The 17,789-nt window shown below is 47.9% G+C and overlaps 1 protein-coding gene across 1 annotated transcript in view; it reads right to left on the bottom strand.

The window, feature by feature from the left end:
• The window catches only part of SP7 (Sp7 transcription factor), a 75,274-nt gene extending 57,823 nt beyond the window's left edge, over window positions 1-17,451 (bottom strand). Inside the window, 1 exon segment of the mRNA XM_079966802.1 lies at window positions 17,132-17,451. Within this exon segment, the coding sequence (XP_079822928.1) occupies window positions 17,132-17,146 (15 nt within the window). The 5' untranslated portion in view covers window positions 17,147-17,451.
• Between the last annotated feature and the right edge of the window lie 338 nt (window positions 17,452-17,789).

Raw genomic sequence — 17,789 nt, 5'->3', positions numbered from 1 at the left:
ATGAGTCTGTAACCCAAGGTATGACTGTATATAGATATATATTAAAGTTTTCATAAGTTTACAAACAGAGCCAAGTGAGGATTCCCAGGTAAGATCCTCCCTCTATTGTGTGGGCAGGTAATCCCTCCCCTACCTGGACTGGTCTCCTTGGCAACACTTCCCCCAGGTGGGATTGGACAACTGACTGAGGTAGGCGGAGACCTCCAGGTATCCCACCTGGGGGAAGGCAAAGCCAAGCCTATGCTGTTGGGGCCGCTCCATATCTAGGGGCTGCACGCGTCCACGCAAAGGGCGCCCCCCGTTTTAAGCGGGGAGCGGTCACTATAAACACATACATCCAGTGCTTTTTTCCTTTAAAAAAAAGTTTAGGGGCACTCTCTAAGCATTGAAATACTGTCCCTCAATGAGGCCAAACTTAGATTCAAAAAATGTTAAGGGGTCTGCGTCCCCGTGCGTCCCCCAGAAAAAAGCACTGCATACATCCAATACAAATACGTATTTGACTTCCCTCCCCTCTTTTGTGGTTTCTTTCTTAATTTTAGTTTTTTACACTGCATCTTCTACTTTATTCCATTTTCAAGTTAATCTTCTGTTTCTCTCCATTATATTTTTAACCGCTTGTTTTAAGTTAATCCTACTAATGAATTAGTTAATCCTACTAAGTTAATCCTACTAATGAATTAGCAGGTGGTGCTGTGGGTTAAACCACAGAGCCTAGGACTTGCCAATCAGAAGGTTGGCAGTTCGGATCCCCACAACAGGGTGAGCTCCCCTTGCTCTGTCCCAGCTCCTGCCAACCTAGCAGTTCGAAAGCACGTCAAAGTGCAAGTAGATAAATAGGTACCGCTCCGGCGGGAAGGTAAACGGCGTTTCCATGCGCTGCTCTGGCTCGCCAGAAGTGGCTTAGTCATGCTGGCCACATGACCCGGAAGCTGTACGCCGGCTCCCTCGGCCAATAAAATGAGATGAGCGCCACAACCCCAGAGTCGATCACGACTGGACCTAATGGTCAGGGGTCCCTTTACCTTTACCTAGGAAATCTAAGGAGGCATCAATTGTTGGTGCAGAATCTGCAGCTGAATCTTTCGCCCAGCGACTTTGAGAAATACACAACTGTCAGCCCAGTCCCTGGTCAAAATCTGATGGCTTGGGGACCCTTCTTAACCTTCAAGAGTTGTGATTAATGAACACGGGAGAGCAGATTTCCAAACAAGGATGACATTGCTGTATATAGCCCTGCCAAGCAGGTGCATCACTCCGATATCTTAGCTCTTCTCCCCAAAGCTGATGCAGGTCTTAAGTTGCAGGCAGACAACACCTTCTCCAGACAGTTGGATGGGGGCCCATAGTGGGCATTGCTGCTTATGTACACTGGTCTTGATGTTTTCTCTGGCCAACAGGTTTTTCAGGCTTTTGTGGTGCTTTAAAAACTTGGAAAACCTGTTTGACCAGAAGTGACAGTAGGGCAAAAGACACGGGCATCTACAAGAATGGGGAACCTGAAGCCCTCCAGCTCTGGTTGGACTCCAATTCCCATCAGCCCCAGCCAGCAAGGGATGACGAGAACTGTAGTCCAGCAAACATCTGGAACACCACAAATTCCTTGCACCTGATATTTAGGTAAAGGGAAAGGGAACCCTGACCGTTAGGTCCAGTCATGGCTGACTCTGGGGTTGCGGCGCTCGTCTCGTTTTATTGGCCGAGGGAGCCGCGTACAGCTTCCGGGTCATGTGGCCAACATGACAAAGCTGCTTCTAGCGAAGCAGAGCAGCGCACGGAAACGCCGTTTACCTTCCCGCCGGGGCAGTACCTATTTATCTACTTGCACTTTGACATGCTTTCGAACTGCTAGGTTGGCAGAAGCAGGGACTAAACAACGGGAGCTCACCCCGTCGCAGGGATTCGAACCGCCGACCTTCTGATTGGCAAGTCCTAGGCTCTGTGGTTTAACCCACAGCGCCACCCGCGTCCCTTATGCCCCTGATATTTACTTTTATTTTATTTTTTAAATTGTATGCCACTTGATTGTAGCAACACCTCTGAGTGGTTTGCAAGAAATATTAAAATTATAAATGAGGAACAATCACATGCCATGCCTCTTTTAAGAGCTGTTGTATGTCTGCAGCCTTACACTGTTGAAGCAATCCTAGAAATCATAGGAAGCCTATGATGGAGTTATTCCTCTCTCTCTCTCTCTCTCTCTCTCTCTCTGTGTGTGTGTGTGTGTGTGTTTGTGTGTGTGTATGTGTGTAGGAGGGGCTCCCTCCACCCATCTTACCCCTAGGGTCTAAAGATCTGAGGGAACTCCTCGCCCGAACAGGCGCTTCTCCTTCAAAGAGGAAGCAAAATAAACTGTAGAATGAGTTCCATGTGCAGAGGTTGCTGTGTGTGTGTGTGTGTGTGTGTGTTTAGGGGAAGGAGTTGGGGGGTGGGGAGTAAGAAAGGCTCCTGGGATGAGTTGAGGGGAGCGTGGAAGCCACAAGGCACCGGGCAGGATGGGTCCCACCCAAGAATCAGGGAAAGAGAATATGGCAAAGAGAAGCAAATAATTAGGGGGAGGCGGGGAACAGAGCGTTGCCCCCCGAAGTGTGTGTCTTTGCATGAGAGCACACACAAAGAAAATCTGCTATGGAGATGTGGGAGCCGATAAACTGGTTTCATTCTGATAATAAAAGTTCGTTGCAGATTGATTCTGCATTCCCCTGCAGTGTGTCCATTTGAAAACAGATGCAGATGATGCCGGCAAGGGGTGTGTGTGTGTGTGTGTTTTATGTACTGCGTTGAATAGGATCCAAAATGCAGCAGTCTGATTGGCCCTAGAACAATAGGATTCAGAATGCAGCAGTCTGATTGGTCCTAGAACAATAGGATCCAAAATGCAGCAGTCTGATTGGCCCTAGAACAATAGGATTCAGAATGCAGCAGTCTGATTGGTCCTAGAACAATAGGATTCAGAATGCAGCAGTCTGATTGGTCCACAGGTGCCACCCAATCCAGCTCCAGGTGGAAGTGAATCCGCAACCTGATTGGCCTACAGGAGAATGCGGAATTAGCCAATCACGTGGGGCCCATTATGTAAATAATGTATATAAAGCAGACATCCTGGGGGAACATCCATTTCTCCTCACCACTATGAGCTGAATAAAGAGCATGAAATCCGCTCTCGACTCCGAGTATATTTTAGTGTGTGTGTCCATTCCTGCACAGTGATGTTGTCCAAGGTCACAGTCTCTCCCCCTCCCCCTTTCTTCTTCATTTATCCAGGGCAAATAAAGGGAGGAAAAGTGGATACCTTAACAAATCAGAAGCTTTTCAAACTTTTTCAGCAGGGGGCCGGTCCACTGTTCCTCAGACCTTGTGGGGGTCCAGACTATATTTTTTGGGGGAGAAAGAACGAATTCCTATGCCCCACAAATAACCCAGAGATACATTTTAAATAAAAGAACACATTCTACTCATGTAAAAACACACTGATTCCCGGACAGTCCGCGGGCTGGATTTAGAAGGTGATTGGGCCGCATCCAGCCCCCGGGCCTTAGTTTGCCGACCCATGGTGTATCCAGTAACCCCACCCCGCCCCTTGCGGACAGCAGGATCTAGAATCAATCTAGATTGAAAGCAGCACATTGAGGATGAGCAGGAACAATTCTGTATGGGGGGGGGGAAACACCCTATATTTTTGTGCTACAAACTGGTTACGTGTGTACACAGCTCAAGCCAAGGATGTCACATCGAACATTAGGATGGCGCCTCTGTTTCCTACAACTGGAAACCATTTCCCCCTATTCTTTATGCGGAAACTTTTTATTTTTTGAGGGGGTGGGGGAAAGGTGATTAAAATTTGGTGGGTGGGCCATCAGAGGCCAGATAAAAAATACCTCCGGGGCTGCTGCTTGATTGACTCTAAAAGGCATGGAGCTATTCCGGACTGCCTGCCTCTGAGGCAACAGGGAATTTCCTCCCAATTCTAAGAGGAGATTCAGAGGTGGGATTTCCCCCCGGAACCACAGCAGGAGGGGTAATTCCTCCCCCTTCCATGCCTGCTCCAGCCCCACCAATTATTAATTCCCCCTCCCACCCACGTGCATTTTTAGGGGGAAACAACTTGCACATTAAATGCAAAGAAGTGTGTGACATGATGCCTAGTCCGGCCCTTAAGACTAAACATTTTGGGTTGGGGTTTGGGAGTTAATTATCCAGACTAAAAAGTCTTATCTGGACATCCAAATCACTCCTAGCCTAGTTCAGCCCTTAGACTAAAAGTTTTGCGTTTCGTAGTTAATTGTCCAGACTGAAAAGCATCAAATGGCCATACAAATCTGCCCAATGTGAGATGCAGGCTGCCTCCATCTTGTTTAATCCCTGCATCTTTTTTAGCCTGCCTGTCCTCATGCACACCCCTTCGGCTCTCTTGCCTTCTCTCTCCCTCTTTCTCTGAAAAAGGCCAATCCCTGGCCGTCCAAGGAGCCTCCCTCAGCCCCGGATGTTTCCCTTGTGGTCAGAGGCCCTGAAATAAGCTCCTCTAATGGGTGTGTGGGCTGTGGCGGCCGCTCGCTCCACCCGAAGCCCCACTTGCCTTTGCCAGCTGCCACTGGGCTCCAGACAGCTCAGCAGCGGAGGGGATGGGGAAGGCCACAAGCATGTGGAAGCTACCTCCCATCGCTTTCTTCCCTGCTGGAGCAAGGACAGAAATACCGGGCGAGGGAGGGTGCCAGAGGCGAAGGAGAGGAAGGATAACTTCGGCCCGCAAAGGGCTTCCTGCAACGACGCACACAAATGCACCGTGTGGGAGCTGACAGGATCCCTGAAGGAGTTTACGGAGGTTCACCTACAGCCCTGGGCCAGGGCTTAAGTTGTAAACAAAGAAGCGCACATTTGCCCTCTGACCCAGAGGACTAGATTGGTACAGACCATCAACTTGTGCACATGAACAGCACACACAAGAGACGCTCAAAGGCACTGGCTGCGCAAAGCCGTTCTTTTTTTGTCCTCTCACAACCTAAACCGGGACGATTCTTTACCCGAGGGCCATATTGGCTTCCAAGGGCCACATGCCAGGCCTGGGCTGGGGGGGGGGGTTGGAATGGGTGTGGCAACCATATAACCTCCAGCATTTCTCCGATGAAAATAGGGATGTCCCATTTCAAAAAAATAATAAGAAGAATTTTATTATTTATACCTGGGTTCTCCCAGCCACTCTGGGCAGCTTCCAACATACATTAAAACAGAATAAAACATTAAACATTTTTTTAAAACAACTTCCCTATTCAGGGCTACCTTCCGATGTCTTCTAAAGGTTGCATAGTTACTTCTCTCCTTGGCTTGGGGGTCGCATAATTCCATACCATCCAACATTTCTCTGATGAAAATAGGGACGTCCTAAAGAAAAGCGGGACATTCCAGGATCAAATCAGAAACTGGGACATCTGTAATCCTGGGACTGTCCCTGGAAAATAGGGGCACTTGGAGTGTCTGCAACCAATGTGGCTTTTCCCATTTGGGGAAGAAATGGAGACAGTGAGAGATTTTACTTTCTTGGGCTCCATGATCACTGCAGATGGTGACAGCAGCCACGAAATTAAAAGACGCCTGCTTCTTGGGAGAAAAGCAATGACAAACCTAGACAGCATCTTAAAAAGCAGAGACACCACCTTGCCAACAAAGGTCCGTATAGTTAAAGCTATGGTTTTCCCAGTAGTAATGTATGGAAGTGAGAGCTGGACCATAAAGAAGGCTGATCGCCGAAGAATTTATGCTTTTGAATTCTGGTGCTGGAGGAGACTCTTGAGAGTCCCATGGACTGCAAGAAGATCAAACCTCTCCATTCTGAAGGAAATCAGCCCTGAGTGCTCACTGGAAGGACAGATCCGGAAGCTGAGGCTCCAGTACTTTGGCCATCTCATGAGAAGAGAAGACCCCCTGGAAAAGACCCTGATGTTGGAAAAGATTGAGGGCATGAGGAGAAGGGGACAACAGAGGACAAGATGGTTGGACAGTGTTCTCGAAGTTACGAACATGAGTTTGACCAAACTGCGGGAGGCAGTGGAAGACAGATGTGCTTGGCGTGCTGTGGTCCATGGGGTCACAAAGAGTCGGACACCACTAAACGACTAAACAATAACAACAACAGTAGGCTGGTTTCTTTGCACTCGCCACCACAGCCGTCTCTGTTCGCCATCCAGGCAAGCAAGAAGTATTATTAGAGTTCATGGATCCATTCCAGCCAGGTGAAAACACCCAAGGGTTGGTGGGCGGTGGTGGGACTGGGTAGGAATCTTGGGGGTCGGAGAGATAGGCCTGGGAGGCCACGTTCGCACCACTCAGTCTCTATGCCCTACATCTTACTGGACCCCCAATTCCTTTATCTGCTTTTGGGAGCATTTGAACCTTTCAAAGGCAGTTTGATGGGAGATGACAACACCATCCAGTGCTGCACTGCTGCGATTCCACCTGAGAAAGTTGCAAGTGCTCCAGTTCTATGATTCTGTGATACTGAGATCATGATGATGCACATTGCAATGTATAGTCCCTTGCAGGTTTATTTAGTAATAATATTTTTTTTTCCCATAGAGAAAGTTACATTTGTTACTCGACGATTATATTCCAGTTCAACAAAACTAGTGACTTCCCACTTACCCAGTATTGATGTTTATAACTCAAATTGTGTACAATTGCGTCGTATCTAATTTCATCCTCTGTAATATATTCTGCTGTTTTCTTGCGCTTCAAACCCTGATGTGGTCTTCGCATATGGAAAATAACATTTTAGATAGACTAGAAAGGGTTTCCAGTCTCCTTTAAAAGTTTCTACATTTTATCGGTGCTGTCAATTTTGCCATCTCTGCACATTCCAAGATTTTCACCAACCATTCTTCCTTTGAGGGCGTTCTCTCCTCCTTCCATTTCTGTGCATAAATAATCCTCGCCACTATAGTCACATACATAAATACCGGCATTAAGGCTTCCTTTGGGGTTTTGCTAGTATCCCCAGCAGGAAAGATACTGGCGTCTTGGGGAAAGTCACTTAATTTTTTTTCTTTATTTCATTCTTTACCATGTCCCCAAAGGGTTATTTCTGTCCCTTTGCATTGGCTCTCGCTGTCCTCCAGCCTGGGTTGTTTGCAGGGTTCCATCCCTGGTTCAGAAGGCACATGGACAGAGGCTGCAGAGCTCTGGGTGCGCCTTACGAAGCAGCTCTGACCAGAAGGGCGTTCCCACGTTGCGTTCAGTAAGCGTACAAACTGTGCACACAGATACTTGAGCTGCACACTTGGGCAGTTGTTCGCAGGTCAAGTTTAAGGAGTGTGCAGTCTGTGTGGCTGTGTACACAGTAGCTGAGCTGTGCAAAGAAAGAACGTCTCTGTGTGTGGTGACAGCTTGCACATGTATTCAGTATAACACGTGAACAAGTTTACAGGAGCAGTATCGATCGATGGATAACATTTGGTTCCCACTGTTTTACAGGACTCTCAAAAGCAGCTTGACAACATCATGAGATGGTTTGACTATGGCTGACGCACAAAACCAGTGTGCGCTTGTCAAGTCATACGGGTGGACACACAGCCTAAATTGTGGCTGTGTGTCCTCTGGCACAGGAGGCAGAATAGGCAGCCCCAAAGTCAACCCGGAGGCTAGGGGCAAAGCCATAAAGTTGGACTTCGGGGGCCTAGGACCGGGGGGGACTGACCACCAGACCACACTGAGTCTTTTTGTTTGCTTTTTACTAATGTATCCCTTTTTGCCTCTCCCGTGGCAAATCCGCAGATGGTTTGGCCAGAGCTGGCTCGGATCTTTCTCCAAAACCTCTGGCTCAACTCCCTCTTTAATTAACAAGCAGAGCCCTGTTGCTTTTTAAAAAAGTGTTCCTTTTTTTACATGCCTCCTATTCTCCCATGTAACCTCTGGAAATAAAAGTAGAAACGTGGGCAACTGATAGGCCTTGAACAGCTCTCCCTCTCTCGGGAGCTGACCGCCCTAGCGCCATGGGTGTTTTAGAGGCAGGCTCCAGAACCCAGGTTAGCCTAGCAGACACTGGGAGTCTTATGTTCTCCCCCTCCCTGTTCTGAACCACTGCTTCATTGGGCTGCAGCATCTCATGTGCTCAGGAAGAATGCCGAGTCAGGCACAAACCATTGCACACTCCGAAAAACAGCCTCAGCGTCCGCCAACGCCCAGGACAGATTCACCAACTCCCTGTGCTTTGCAGAGAGGTGCGTTTTCATAGGCTGCCACACTTGTCCGTCAGTCGGTTGGATGCAGCCTCTGAAGTTCTGGAAACTGGGCTTTGGAACTTTGTGGTTTGCTCCCCTTCCCTGATTCCCTCTGACCTACTGTCTAATTAGCACCAAGGCCTGGGGCTAAAAATACCTTTGAGCGCAGGGCTGGGCAAGCTCCTCTCTGTTCCTTTCTTGTTTTGCAGGCTGTGTGGTCACCACGGGGAGTGGGCGAGACCCACCCAGCCCTCCCCATGCCAACCTGGCAGATTGCAAACGTTGGCCACAAAGCCATGCACCACTGAAGTTATTTCTGTCCCTTTGCATTGGCTCTCGCTGTCCTCCAGCCTGGGTTGTTTGCAGGGTTCCATCCCTGGTTCAGAAGGCACATGGACAGAGGCTGCAGAGCTCTGGGTGCGCCTTACGAAGCAGCTCTGACCAGAAGGGCGTTCCCACGTTGCGTTCAGTAAGCGTACAAACTGTGCACACAGATACTTGAGCTGCACACTTGGGCAGTTGTTCGCAGGTCAAGTTTAAGGAGTGTGCAGTCTGTGTGGCTGTGTACACAGTAGCTGAGCTGTGCAAAGAAAGAACGTCAGTGTGTGGTGACAGCTTGCACATGTATTCCGTATAACACGTGAACAAGTTTACAGGAGCAATATCGATCGATGGATAACATTTGGTTCCCACTGTTTTACAGGACTCTCAAAAGCAGCTTGACAACATCATGAGAAACACACACACACACACACACACGAAGAATATCAGAAGATCTGTCTTCTTCCTTTCAGAAAAGGATGGGTGCTCTTTATTAGAAAACAACAGGAAGAGACCGTGTCTCATTTTCTCCCCGCACACTCCAAACATGGTCCTGAGAAATCAAGGGAATCCATCACCCCATTGCTGCATGCACCATGGGGGGGGGGGATGGGAAATTATTCCTGCTGCTGACAGTGGAATAAATACTGGCCCATTCTGGTACTAGTGGCCTCAGATGTTCCATATAGAAAGGAATTCAGAATCCACCCGCCCCAGATAGAAAAGAATTAAGAGGTTGCACTTCAGACTACCCATTCTTCAACCAAAAGCTGGCAACCATAGAGAATCCCTTCCCTGGGATTGATGGATGAATGGATAATTGCCCACAGCCTTAAAGCAGAGAACAGCAGCGTATCTGCCGATGCCCTGGAAACAAGAGACAACCACCCTATTGAGGCATCTAATCATAAGCCTGCATTTTTATCAAGCTTATATTTTGATCAGGGCCTGTATCTTAAAATGAGCTTAAAGATTTTCAAATGTTCATGCCAGGCAGAAGAGCAGCTGCCTAAGAACCTTGGCAAAATGTTTTTCCTCCTAGACAAGGGGGCCCCCTGATTTATAGCAGAAAACAATTCTCAAAGTCAAAGGGAATTACAGGCTGACAGCCAAGGTTACACTGACCCTACATATTACAGAAGATAAAAAAGCAGAGAAAAACATAATTAAGAGTGGGTAAATAGTAAAATAAAACCATGTGCCTCCCATTAAACTTGAGCCATATTTTCCTAAGGTTCAAAGGTCAAGAGCAATGGAAAAGCATCTAGCTGGCAGAAAGGAAGAGAGTATTTTGGGAAGTCTTTTTCTAAAGTTGTTTCTTTCTTAAACTGAGATCCTTTTAAGATTTCTTTTCCTTTTAAAAGGTTATTTATGTTATGTATTAAATATATTGGCTTAAATGTAATTATGCAAAGGAATTAGAAGCTAAGAAATGTTAAATCCTTATGCTAGATTCTTATTTCATATAGTTGGAAGAGATCACAGGGGCCATCAGCCACCAGCCCAGCCCCCCTGCCAAGCAGGAAACATCATTAGAGCACTGGTTGTCAGGCCTTTGTTTAAAAGACCTCCAAAGGAAGGAGATCTTTCAATGATGATCCTTGGCATCTGTTTAAGATAAAAATTTAAGATTAACCATTTGTTTTGGAGGGCAATAGGGCGAGGTGAGCTGGTAATTAAGGTTCCTTGTTGAGACACATGTAAGATATATTACTACTTATTTGTCATTTATAGATAGAAGAATATATAGCTTTTTGTTTCCCATAAAAGGAAAGAGGAAATGGGTGTATCTTTTGTGATTGGTTCTAGCAAACAGCCAATAGGAATTTCAACCAGGCTGATTGGACAGAGGCAGCCACAGGAGGAGCAAGGGGGCTGGATTAAGGAAATATAAGTGCTGGCCAGAATGGCAGGAGGCCAGGCCAGAGCTTGGTAACCATATACCACTGTGCCTCATATTTATTTGTCTGACAAATAAATTATTATTTTAATTTCTCTATTGCTGCGTTGAATATTTCATTCCAGCTAAGCGTTAACCACAAGCAGGGTGCTACACTATCAATTCAGAACAAGGAAGAGTCTGGCTGTCCTGCCATTAATTTTCGCTGGCTGGCATCTGTCTGTCTCAGGAGGCAATGGAGGAGTCAAACTGCTGGAAGGTTACAGCGCCTGCCGTAAGGTTGGAAGGTTACAGAGGCCGAAGAGACTGATATGGGAGAGACATGTTTTGTTGCAGCTGGGGCAGAGGAAGGCGCTGGGTTGTGCTGCCGCAGGTGCACCATGGTGTTTCTTCTCTCTGGTCATTCTGCCTCTGGTCACAGCTCTGGGTGCACGGCCTGCCTGTCTCCAGTCACTGTGGTCATCTGCAAGGGATTCCCATACAGTGGGGTTCATGTTGCCAGCCTTCATGTCACGTTTGCAGACATCTTTGTAGTGCATAGTTGGTCTGCCAACGGGCCTGGTGTCTGAAGCCAGCTCCCTGTAGAGAACGCCCTTGGGGATCCTGCCATCTTCCATTCTGCGTACATGACACCCAGCTCTATCTCTCTTTTAAATCAGAATCAGTGAAGGCGGTGAAGGTCTTGTGTGAGTGCCTAGAGGCGGTTGGAGGATGGATGGTGGCTAACAGATTGAGGTTGAATCCTGACAAGACAGAAGTACTATTTTGGGGAGACAGAGAGAAGGCGGGTGTGTGGGGTTCCCTGGTCCTGAATGGGGTAACTGTGCCCCCGAAGGACCAGGTGCGCAGCCTGGGAGTCATTTTGGACTCACAGCTGTCCATGGAGGTGCAGGTTAATTCTGTGTCCAGGGTGGCTGTCTGCCAGCTCCACCTGGTACACAGGCTGAGACCCTACCTGCCCGCGGACTGTCTCGCCAGAATGGTGCATGCGCTAGTTAGCTCCCGCTTGGACTACTGCAATGCGCTCTATGTGGGGCTACCTTTGAAGGTGACCTGGAAACTGCAATTAATCCAGAATGTGGCAGCTAGACTGGTGACTGGGAGCGGCTGCCGGGACCATATAACACCGGTTCTGAGAGATCTGCATTGGCTCCCAGTACATTTCCGAGCACAATTCAAAGTGTTGGTGCTGACCTTTAAAGCCCTAAATGGCCTCGGTCCTGTATACCTGAAGGAGCGTCCCCACCCCCATCATTCAGCCCAGACACTGAGATCCAGCGCCGAGGGCCTTCTGGCGGTTCCCTCATTGCGAGAAGTGAGGTTACAGGGAACCAGACAGAGGGCCTTTTCGGTAGTGGCATCTGCCCTGTGGAACATTCCTTCAGATGTGAAGGAAATAAGCAGCTATCTTATCTTTAAAAGACATCTGAAGGCAGCCCTGATTAGGGAAGTTTTTAATATTTAATGCTGTATTGTTTTCAACACTGGATTGGAAGCTGCCCAGAATGGCTGGGTAAACTCAGCCAGATGGGCGGGGTATAAATAATAAATTCTTGTTGTTGTTGTTGTTGTTATGACCAAGCCAGTATAGACGTTGCTGAGACATTGTACTCATTTTTTTTTAATAATTTTTTTATTAATTTCCAATTTTTAACAAACACAAAAACAACATAAAAACAAACACAAAAAATCATAATTTCTTTACCTTATTTCCATAAACCTCTTTTCCCGGACTTCCCCATGCCTTCCCCTTTTTGCATCCTTTATTTTAACAATTGTTCAGCAACCCTTCTTAGCCAATTAAATATAAATTCATTCTCCTTTTCAATTTCACCCTAAACTGAATACAATTTACTGCTGCAATTCTACGTCTTCCTCTCCCTCAGCATTTTAGCACTCCTCAACTTTATAGTAGCTCTTAAGATATATTTTAAACTTCTTCCAATCTTCTTCCACAGTCTCTTTCTCTTGGTCGCGGATTCTGCCGGTCATTTCTGCCAGTCCCATAAAGTCGATCACTTTCGCCTGCCATTCCTCCAGCGTGGGTAACTCTTGTGTCTTCCAATACTTTGCTAGGAGAATCCTTGCTGCCGTAGTAGCGTACAAAAAGAAATTCTTATCCTTCTTCGGCACCAGCTGGCCGACCATACCCAAGAGAAATGCCTCTGGTTTCTTATGAAAGGTGCATTTAAGTACTTTCTTAATCTCATTATAAATCATTTCCCAGAAGGCCTTAATCTTTGGGCAGGTCCACCAAAGGTGGAAGAAGGTACCTTCAGTCTCTTGCTGAGACATTGTACTCAGGCCCATAGTCAAAGGCTGAGACATTCTCATGTGGAAGCTTCAAGTGAGACTTCCAAAAACAGATGTTTAGGATGAGTTAATACCTGCCTTTCTAGATCAAGCTAAGAGGCCATTTAGTCAGGGACATCTTGCCCATAGAGGCAAGTGGCGCGGGGGGCCAGGGCGCCAGGGAAGAGGCGGAGGCTGGGCGTGGTGCCTCCTGGCATCAGCTCACCGCCCTCGCCCTCCTCGCTGAAGCAGCGCCACGCCTGGAGCCTCCAACTCTTCCCTGCCGGAGGAGCCGCCCTCCAGCCGCTGCCCACCTCATCCAGCTCCGCAAAGCTGCCGGCAGTGCCGTAAAAGGGTGGGCAACTCTGGGAAATGGGGGACAGCGGCGCTGGAGGGATCTTTGCACCATGGCGCCGGATATACTTAAGACAGCCCTGCGTTTAGTCCAGCATATCTGCCCATCCGCAGCAAGGCCAATGTTTCTGGGTGCTCAATTAGCAGGTTATGAAGATATTCTTCTTCCCTTATTTCATCCTCTCAGCATCTGCTATTCAGAAGCATACTTCCTCTGTCAATGGAGGTTCCATTTTGCTGTATCTGATTGTGGCTTTTAACAAATTTGCCCCAGGCTTTCAAAAACACGCAACATGCTCTAGCCCTAATGTGGCACCAAGACAGCCTCAGACACCCAGCTCCACACACCCATGGTGATTGCCAAGGCACCTCAACCCTCATTTTTGAATGGTGGTTTTTTCTACAGTGGTACCTCGGTTTACGAACTTAATCCATTCCGGAAGCCCGTTCTTAAACAGAAACCGTTCTTAAACTGAGGCGTGCTTTCCCTAATGAGGCCTCCTGCTGCCAGTGCCCTTCCACCATTCGGATTCCGTTCTTAGACCGAGGTAAAGTTCTCAAACCGGGACACTATTTCCGGTTTTGTGGAGTTTGTAAACCAAATCGTTCTTAAACCGGACTGTTCTTAAACCGAGGTACCACTGTATTTGGTTTTGGGGAGCTTGTCTGGTTGTTGTGGTTGTTTTGCCTGTGTTTTATTTATTTTTTGGAAATATGTAGGTGTTTTACCTATTGTTTGGGGAGGGGAGTGAGTGTTATTAGTCTTTCTTCTGTGAAATGGGTATTTTGTAGTGTCCACAGTTTCTTTGATTGTCAGATGAGCCCCTATGCCCAGATAGGTGCCCAGATAGGTTGGGAACCCCTGATCCTGTACCACATTTTGTAGCAGTAAATTACATCAGTTGTGGAACTGTGTCTCTATCTATCTGCCTATCTATTTATTTGTCTATCATTTTGAGCCAGGGCTCATCACAGCTTCACCCTGGAATCTGGTTTCCACGTCGGGGGGAAAGGCTTCTGATAAAGAAACATAACTTGCAGAGAAGCACCTCACAGTTTAGCATTTAGGCTTTTTAAAGATTCCTATCCCTCTTCATCTGAGCTGATAGATAGATTTGGGGGAAATCTTAAAGGGGGGGGAGAGAGCTTATCCAAATATTATCTCGGGCATTCATGTTATCTTTGAAAAACTGCTGCTCTTCTTAGTCTCAGCTCCTCACCTTTATAATACGGACACCAAACCTACCTTACAGGGTTGTTGTACAGATTGAGATAATATATGCAAGTTGTTTTGGGCACCCAACAAAAAATGTTATCGAATCGCTGTTATTTATCTGTCTTATCCTCCTTTAAATCCTGGGACCCTTTTAATTTTCAGTGCAGGGAAACTGGCAAGCAGGATGTGTTGAAGTGGGTGTGTTTATTGTGCAGACCTGGGAGTGGGTGGGGAGGGGAGGCAGGGGGTATGTTTCTTTTTTTAGTGGAGAAGCCAGGGCAGTCCCTTTTCTGTGTTGGTCCTGCCATCGCTCTGTGGCCTAGGCTTGGTTTAGATGAATCATCATTTTGAGTGAACACACAAACCATAATTAGCTTTGGAATATAAATATGGAAAGTTCGGCGAATGTTACTGACCAATATAGCTCCCCGGCTCATTATCTGCACCCGGGCTGCTCCACACAGCTATTTTCTGAACAAAGGGCTTCGCTTCACTTTCCAGTTATTTAAATAAAGCTCAGGGAGGTTTATGAGACTTAGAAGCTGGGAGAGGGATGGCAGCGCAGGAGGAGATGCTTGGCTGTTCAGCGTAGCCGCTGTGGAGACAGAATCTCTCCCTCTGAGAAGTCAGAAGCAGAGCTCATCCTGGCTCCTCAGTCTTGGACGGAGGGAGGAATAGATGGGGCAGGAGAATAGCTGAGGATTTACCTCAGCAAACACACTGCAGGCTGCTTTGGGGGCCAAAGTGAGCTAAAGTGACTCGGGTCACACCCAAATCGTACATTTAAAGCACTCTTAAAACTTTATTTCATTTTTGGATAACAATGATACAGATTCCTTCAAGTACCAGACTGATATATTTGCTTTGGGTGCTTGTAAATTTCCCTTTTCAGATACAGTAGAGAAGGGGGGGGGTTGTTAAGAGTGCTGAGAATTATAGTTCTGTGCAGGTTAAACTATAGCTACCAGGATTCTTTGGGGGAAGTCATGACTGTTAAGGTGGTAAGAGCGCTATAAATGTATGGTGTGGCTGTGACCTCAGACTGTCATTCCCCTGGCGGAAATTCAACTCACCTTGAATGTTACCACCTCTCTCATTCTCTGCCTGTTCTTCCTGAAAACATACAAACTCAAGGATCCATCTTGCCTAAAATCCTGTTTCCAATAGGGGTCAGCCAAATGTCTCTGGGAAGCCAGAAGGCAACAACCCCCCTCCCCAAACTGCAACTGTTATTCAGATGTACACTCAGAGCCGTCTTTCCCAGAGGGCTTAGTGGCTCGTTGCGCCAGGGCGCCGTCCTCCCAGGGGTGCCCCAGTGAGTGGGGGAGCTGCGCGGCTTTGCCAGTGGCCTCCCCTTTCCCTGCACACCGCCAGCTGCACCCCGCCGACTATCTTTCCTTCCTACCCTCCTCTGCCCACTCCACTCCGCAGGCAGGCGCATTGGCGCTGCTCCCACAAGTGCTCTGTGGCAGTGGCATGGCGGCAGCGGCCGAGGAGCCGCTCCTTGACTCTGAGGCGGTGGCCGAAGGCGGGCCGTCTCCTCCTCCTCCGCCACCTCCTATCCCTCGGCCATGGGAATCCCCTCAGCCGCCTCCCGCGAGCTGCTGTCGCCGCCGCCTGAGGAAGCGGCAGGAGCAACGGTGGCGGGAGTGTGGTGTAGTGGTTAAGAGCAGTAGACTCGTAATCTGGTGAACCGGGTTTGCGTCTCTGCTCCTCCACATGCAGCTGCTGGGTGACCTTGGGCTAGTCATACTTCTCTGAAGTCTCTCAGCCCCACTCACCTCACAGAGTGTTTGTTGTGGAGGAGGAAGGGAAAGGAGAATGTTAGCCGCTTTGAGACTCCTTTGGGTAGCGATAAAGCGGGATACCAAATCCAAACTCTTCTCTTCTTCTTCTTCTCCTCCATGTCACCGGTGCCTGCCCCCCCCACCACCACCACTCCCTAGGACACAGGCAGTGGCGTGGCAACCGCCTACTGCTCTTCGGGCCTTCGGGCCGCTGGGCAGCAGCAAGAACGCCGGCAGCGGGCTGTCATCAGGCAGCAGAGAAGGAAGAGGCGCCCCGCAGCCTTGCAAGCGAGCGTGGGGTTCCGGCGGTCTGGCCAGCCACGCCGCGTCCACCACATCGGCGCCATCTTCTATGGGCAGCGACTCCCGGGGCTATGAGGTGGTCCGCAAGTTGGGCCCCGAGTTCTAAATTCTGGGAAAGGGAGGGGGCGCCGGGGGGATCTTTGCACCACGGTGCCGGATATGCTTAAGTCGGCCCTGTGTACACTGCCTCTGAATATGGAGGCTCAATGAAACCATAATGCTCTTAGCATGAGACTTGATTCCTGTGTTGCAGGGGGTTGGACTAGATGATCCTCAGGGTCCCTTCTAACTCTGCAGTTCTTTGATTCCCGCCATGCTAGCTTCATTGGGCGAATGACAGCCTAGTATTATGAGAGAGGGAGGCACATTTCTATATATACCCTTTCTCCACACCCTTTATAATTTTTTGTATGTCTATCCTCCTATTGAAACATATTTTTCTCCAAACGAAAAAGGTAAACCAAACTCTTTTTCCTCCTGGAGAACATGCTATAACCCACTTCTTTATTTAGCTAGATTTCTTACCTGCCTTTCACCAAAAGGTCCCAGGGAAACACAGCAACGCAAAACGCAATTTTTGGCATTTTGGCATATAAGCCAGTCTATCAATTATTGCTATTATTAAACAGATAAAATTAATGACAAAACTAGAGGCTGCTGCCCCTCCCTGCTCTGCTTGCCAACCCAAACACCCACCCTAGGTGCTGTGTGAAGAAATACGGTACTTATTTTCCTTCGGCCTTTTTACCTGCCCTGAAATCATCTGTCTCAGCGACAGAACCTTCTACAGAGAATTTTGCCAGGGGGGAAGGTAGCTGCTGCCCTCAAGTTCACAATCTAAAAACAGCACAAAAGGAAAATGATTAGGGAGGGAGGAGGAGGAGAGCAAACTCAGGTTCAAGGTCTTAGTTACACGTTGTCCTAATGATAAGCCAGGATGGAAACATTTCAAGGAGAAGAGCCATCAAGATCTGCTAACAACCTGATATGCCATCTGCTGCCAGCTGACAAGATGATGGAGTCATTCAAAAGGGTTGCTCAGGAGAATTAGGATGAATGAGGGAAAGACACTGAGCTGAGTCACAGAATAATATCTGCCAACGTCAGATATTATTCATTGCATGAATTGGCTGTTGCTGATCCAATGCGGCAGAAAAGACTTTCATAGCACCAGAGATACAATGCATTTCAGTGGCGTCATTTCACACATTCAACTGCCAGTCACTGAGTACAGAAAAGTCAAATGATATATGTGTAAAAACATCCCCAAAACACTGAGCTCCAGAAAAGGCTGGCATTTGCCACCTTCCACACAGAAGCCTAATTTCCCTCCCAAAATTTCTTTCACAAACGGTGCCCCTGAAAAGACACCTTAGAGCTGCTCTTTCTCCAGTGGGTTTGGCTCC

This window comes from Podarcis cretensis (genome assembly GCF_951804945.1).
Source record: "Podarcis cretensis genome assembly, chromosome: 2".
In the NCBI taxonomy this organism is placed as follows: domain Eukaryota; kingdom Metazoa; phylum Chordata; class Lepidosauria; order Squamata; family Lacertidae; genus Podarcis; species Podarcis cretensis.
Note: the sequence above shows the minus strand (reverse complement) of the source record. Positions and strands in the feature narration are given on the sequence as shown.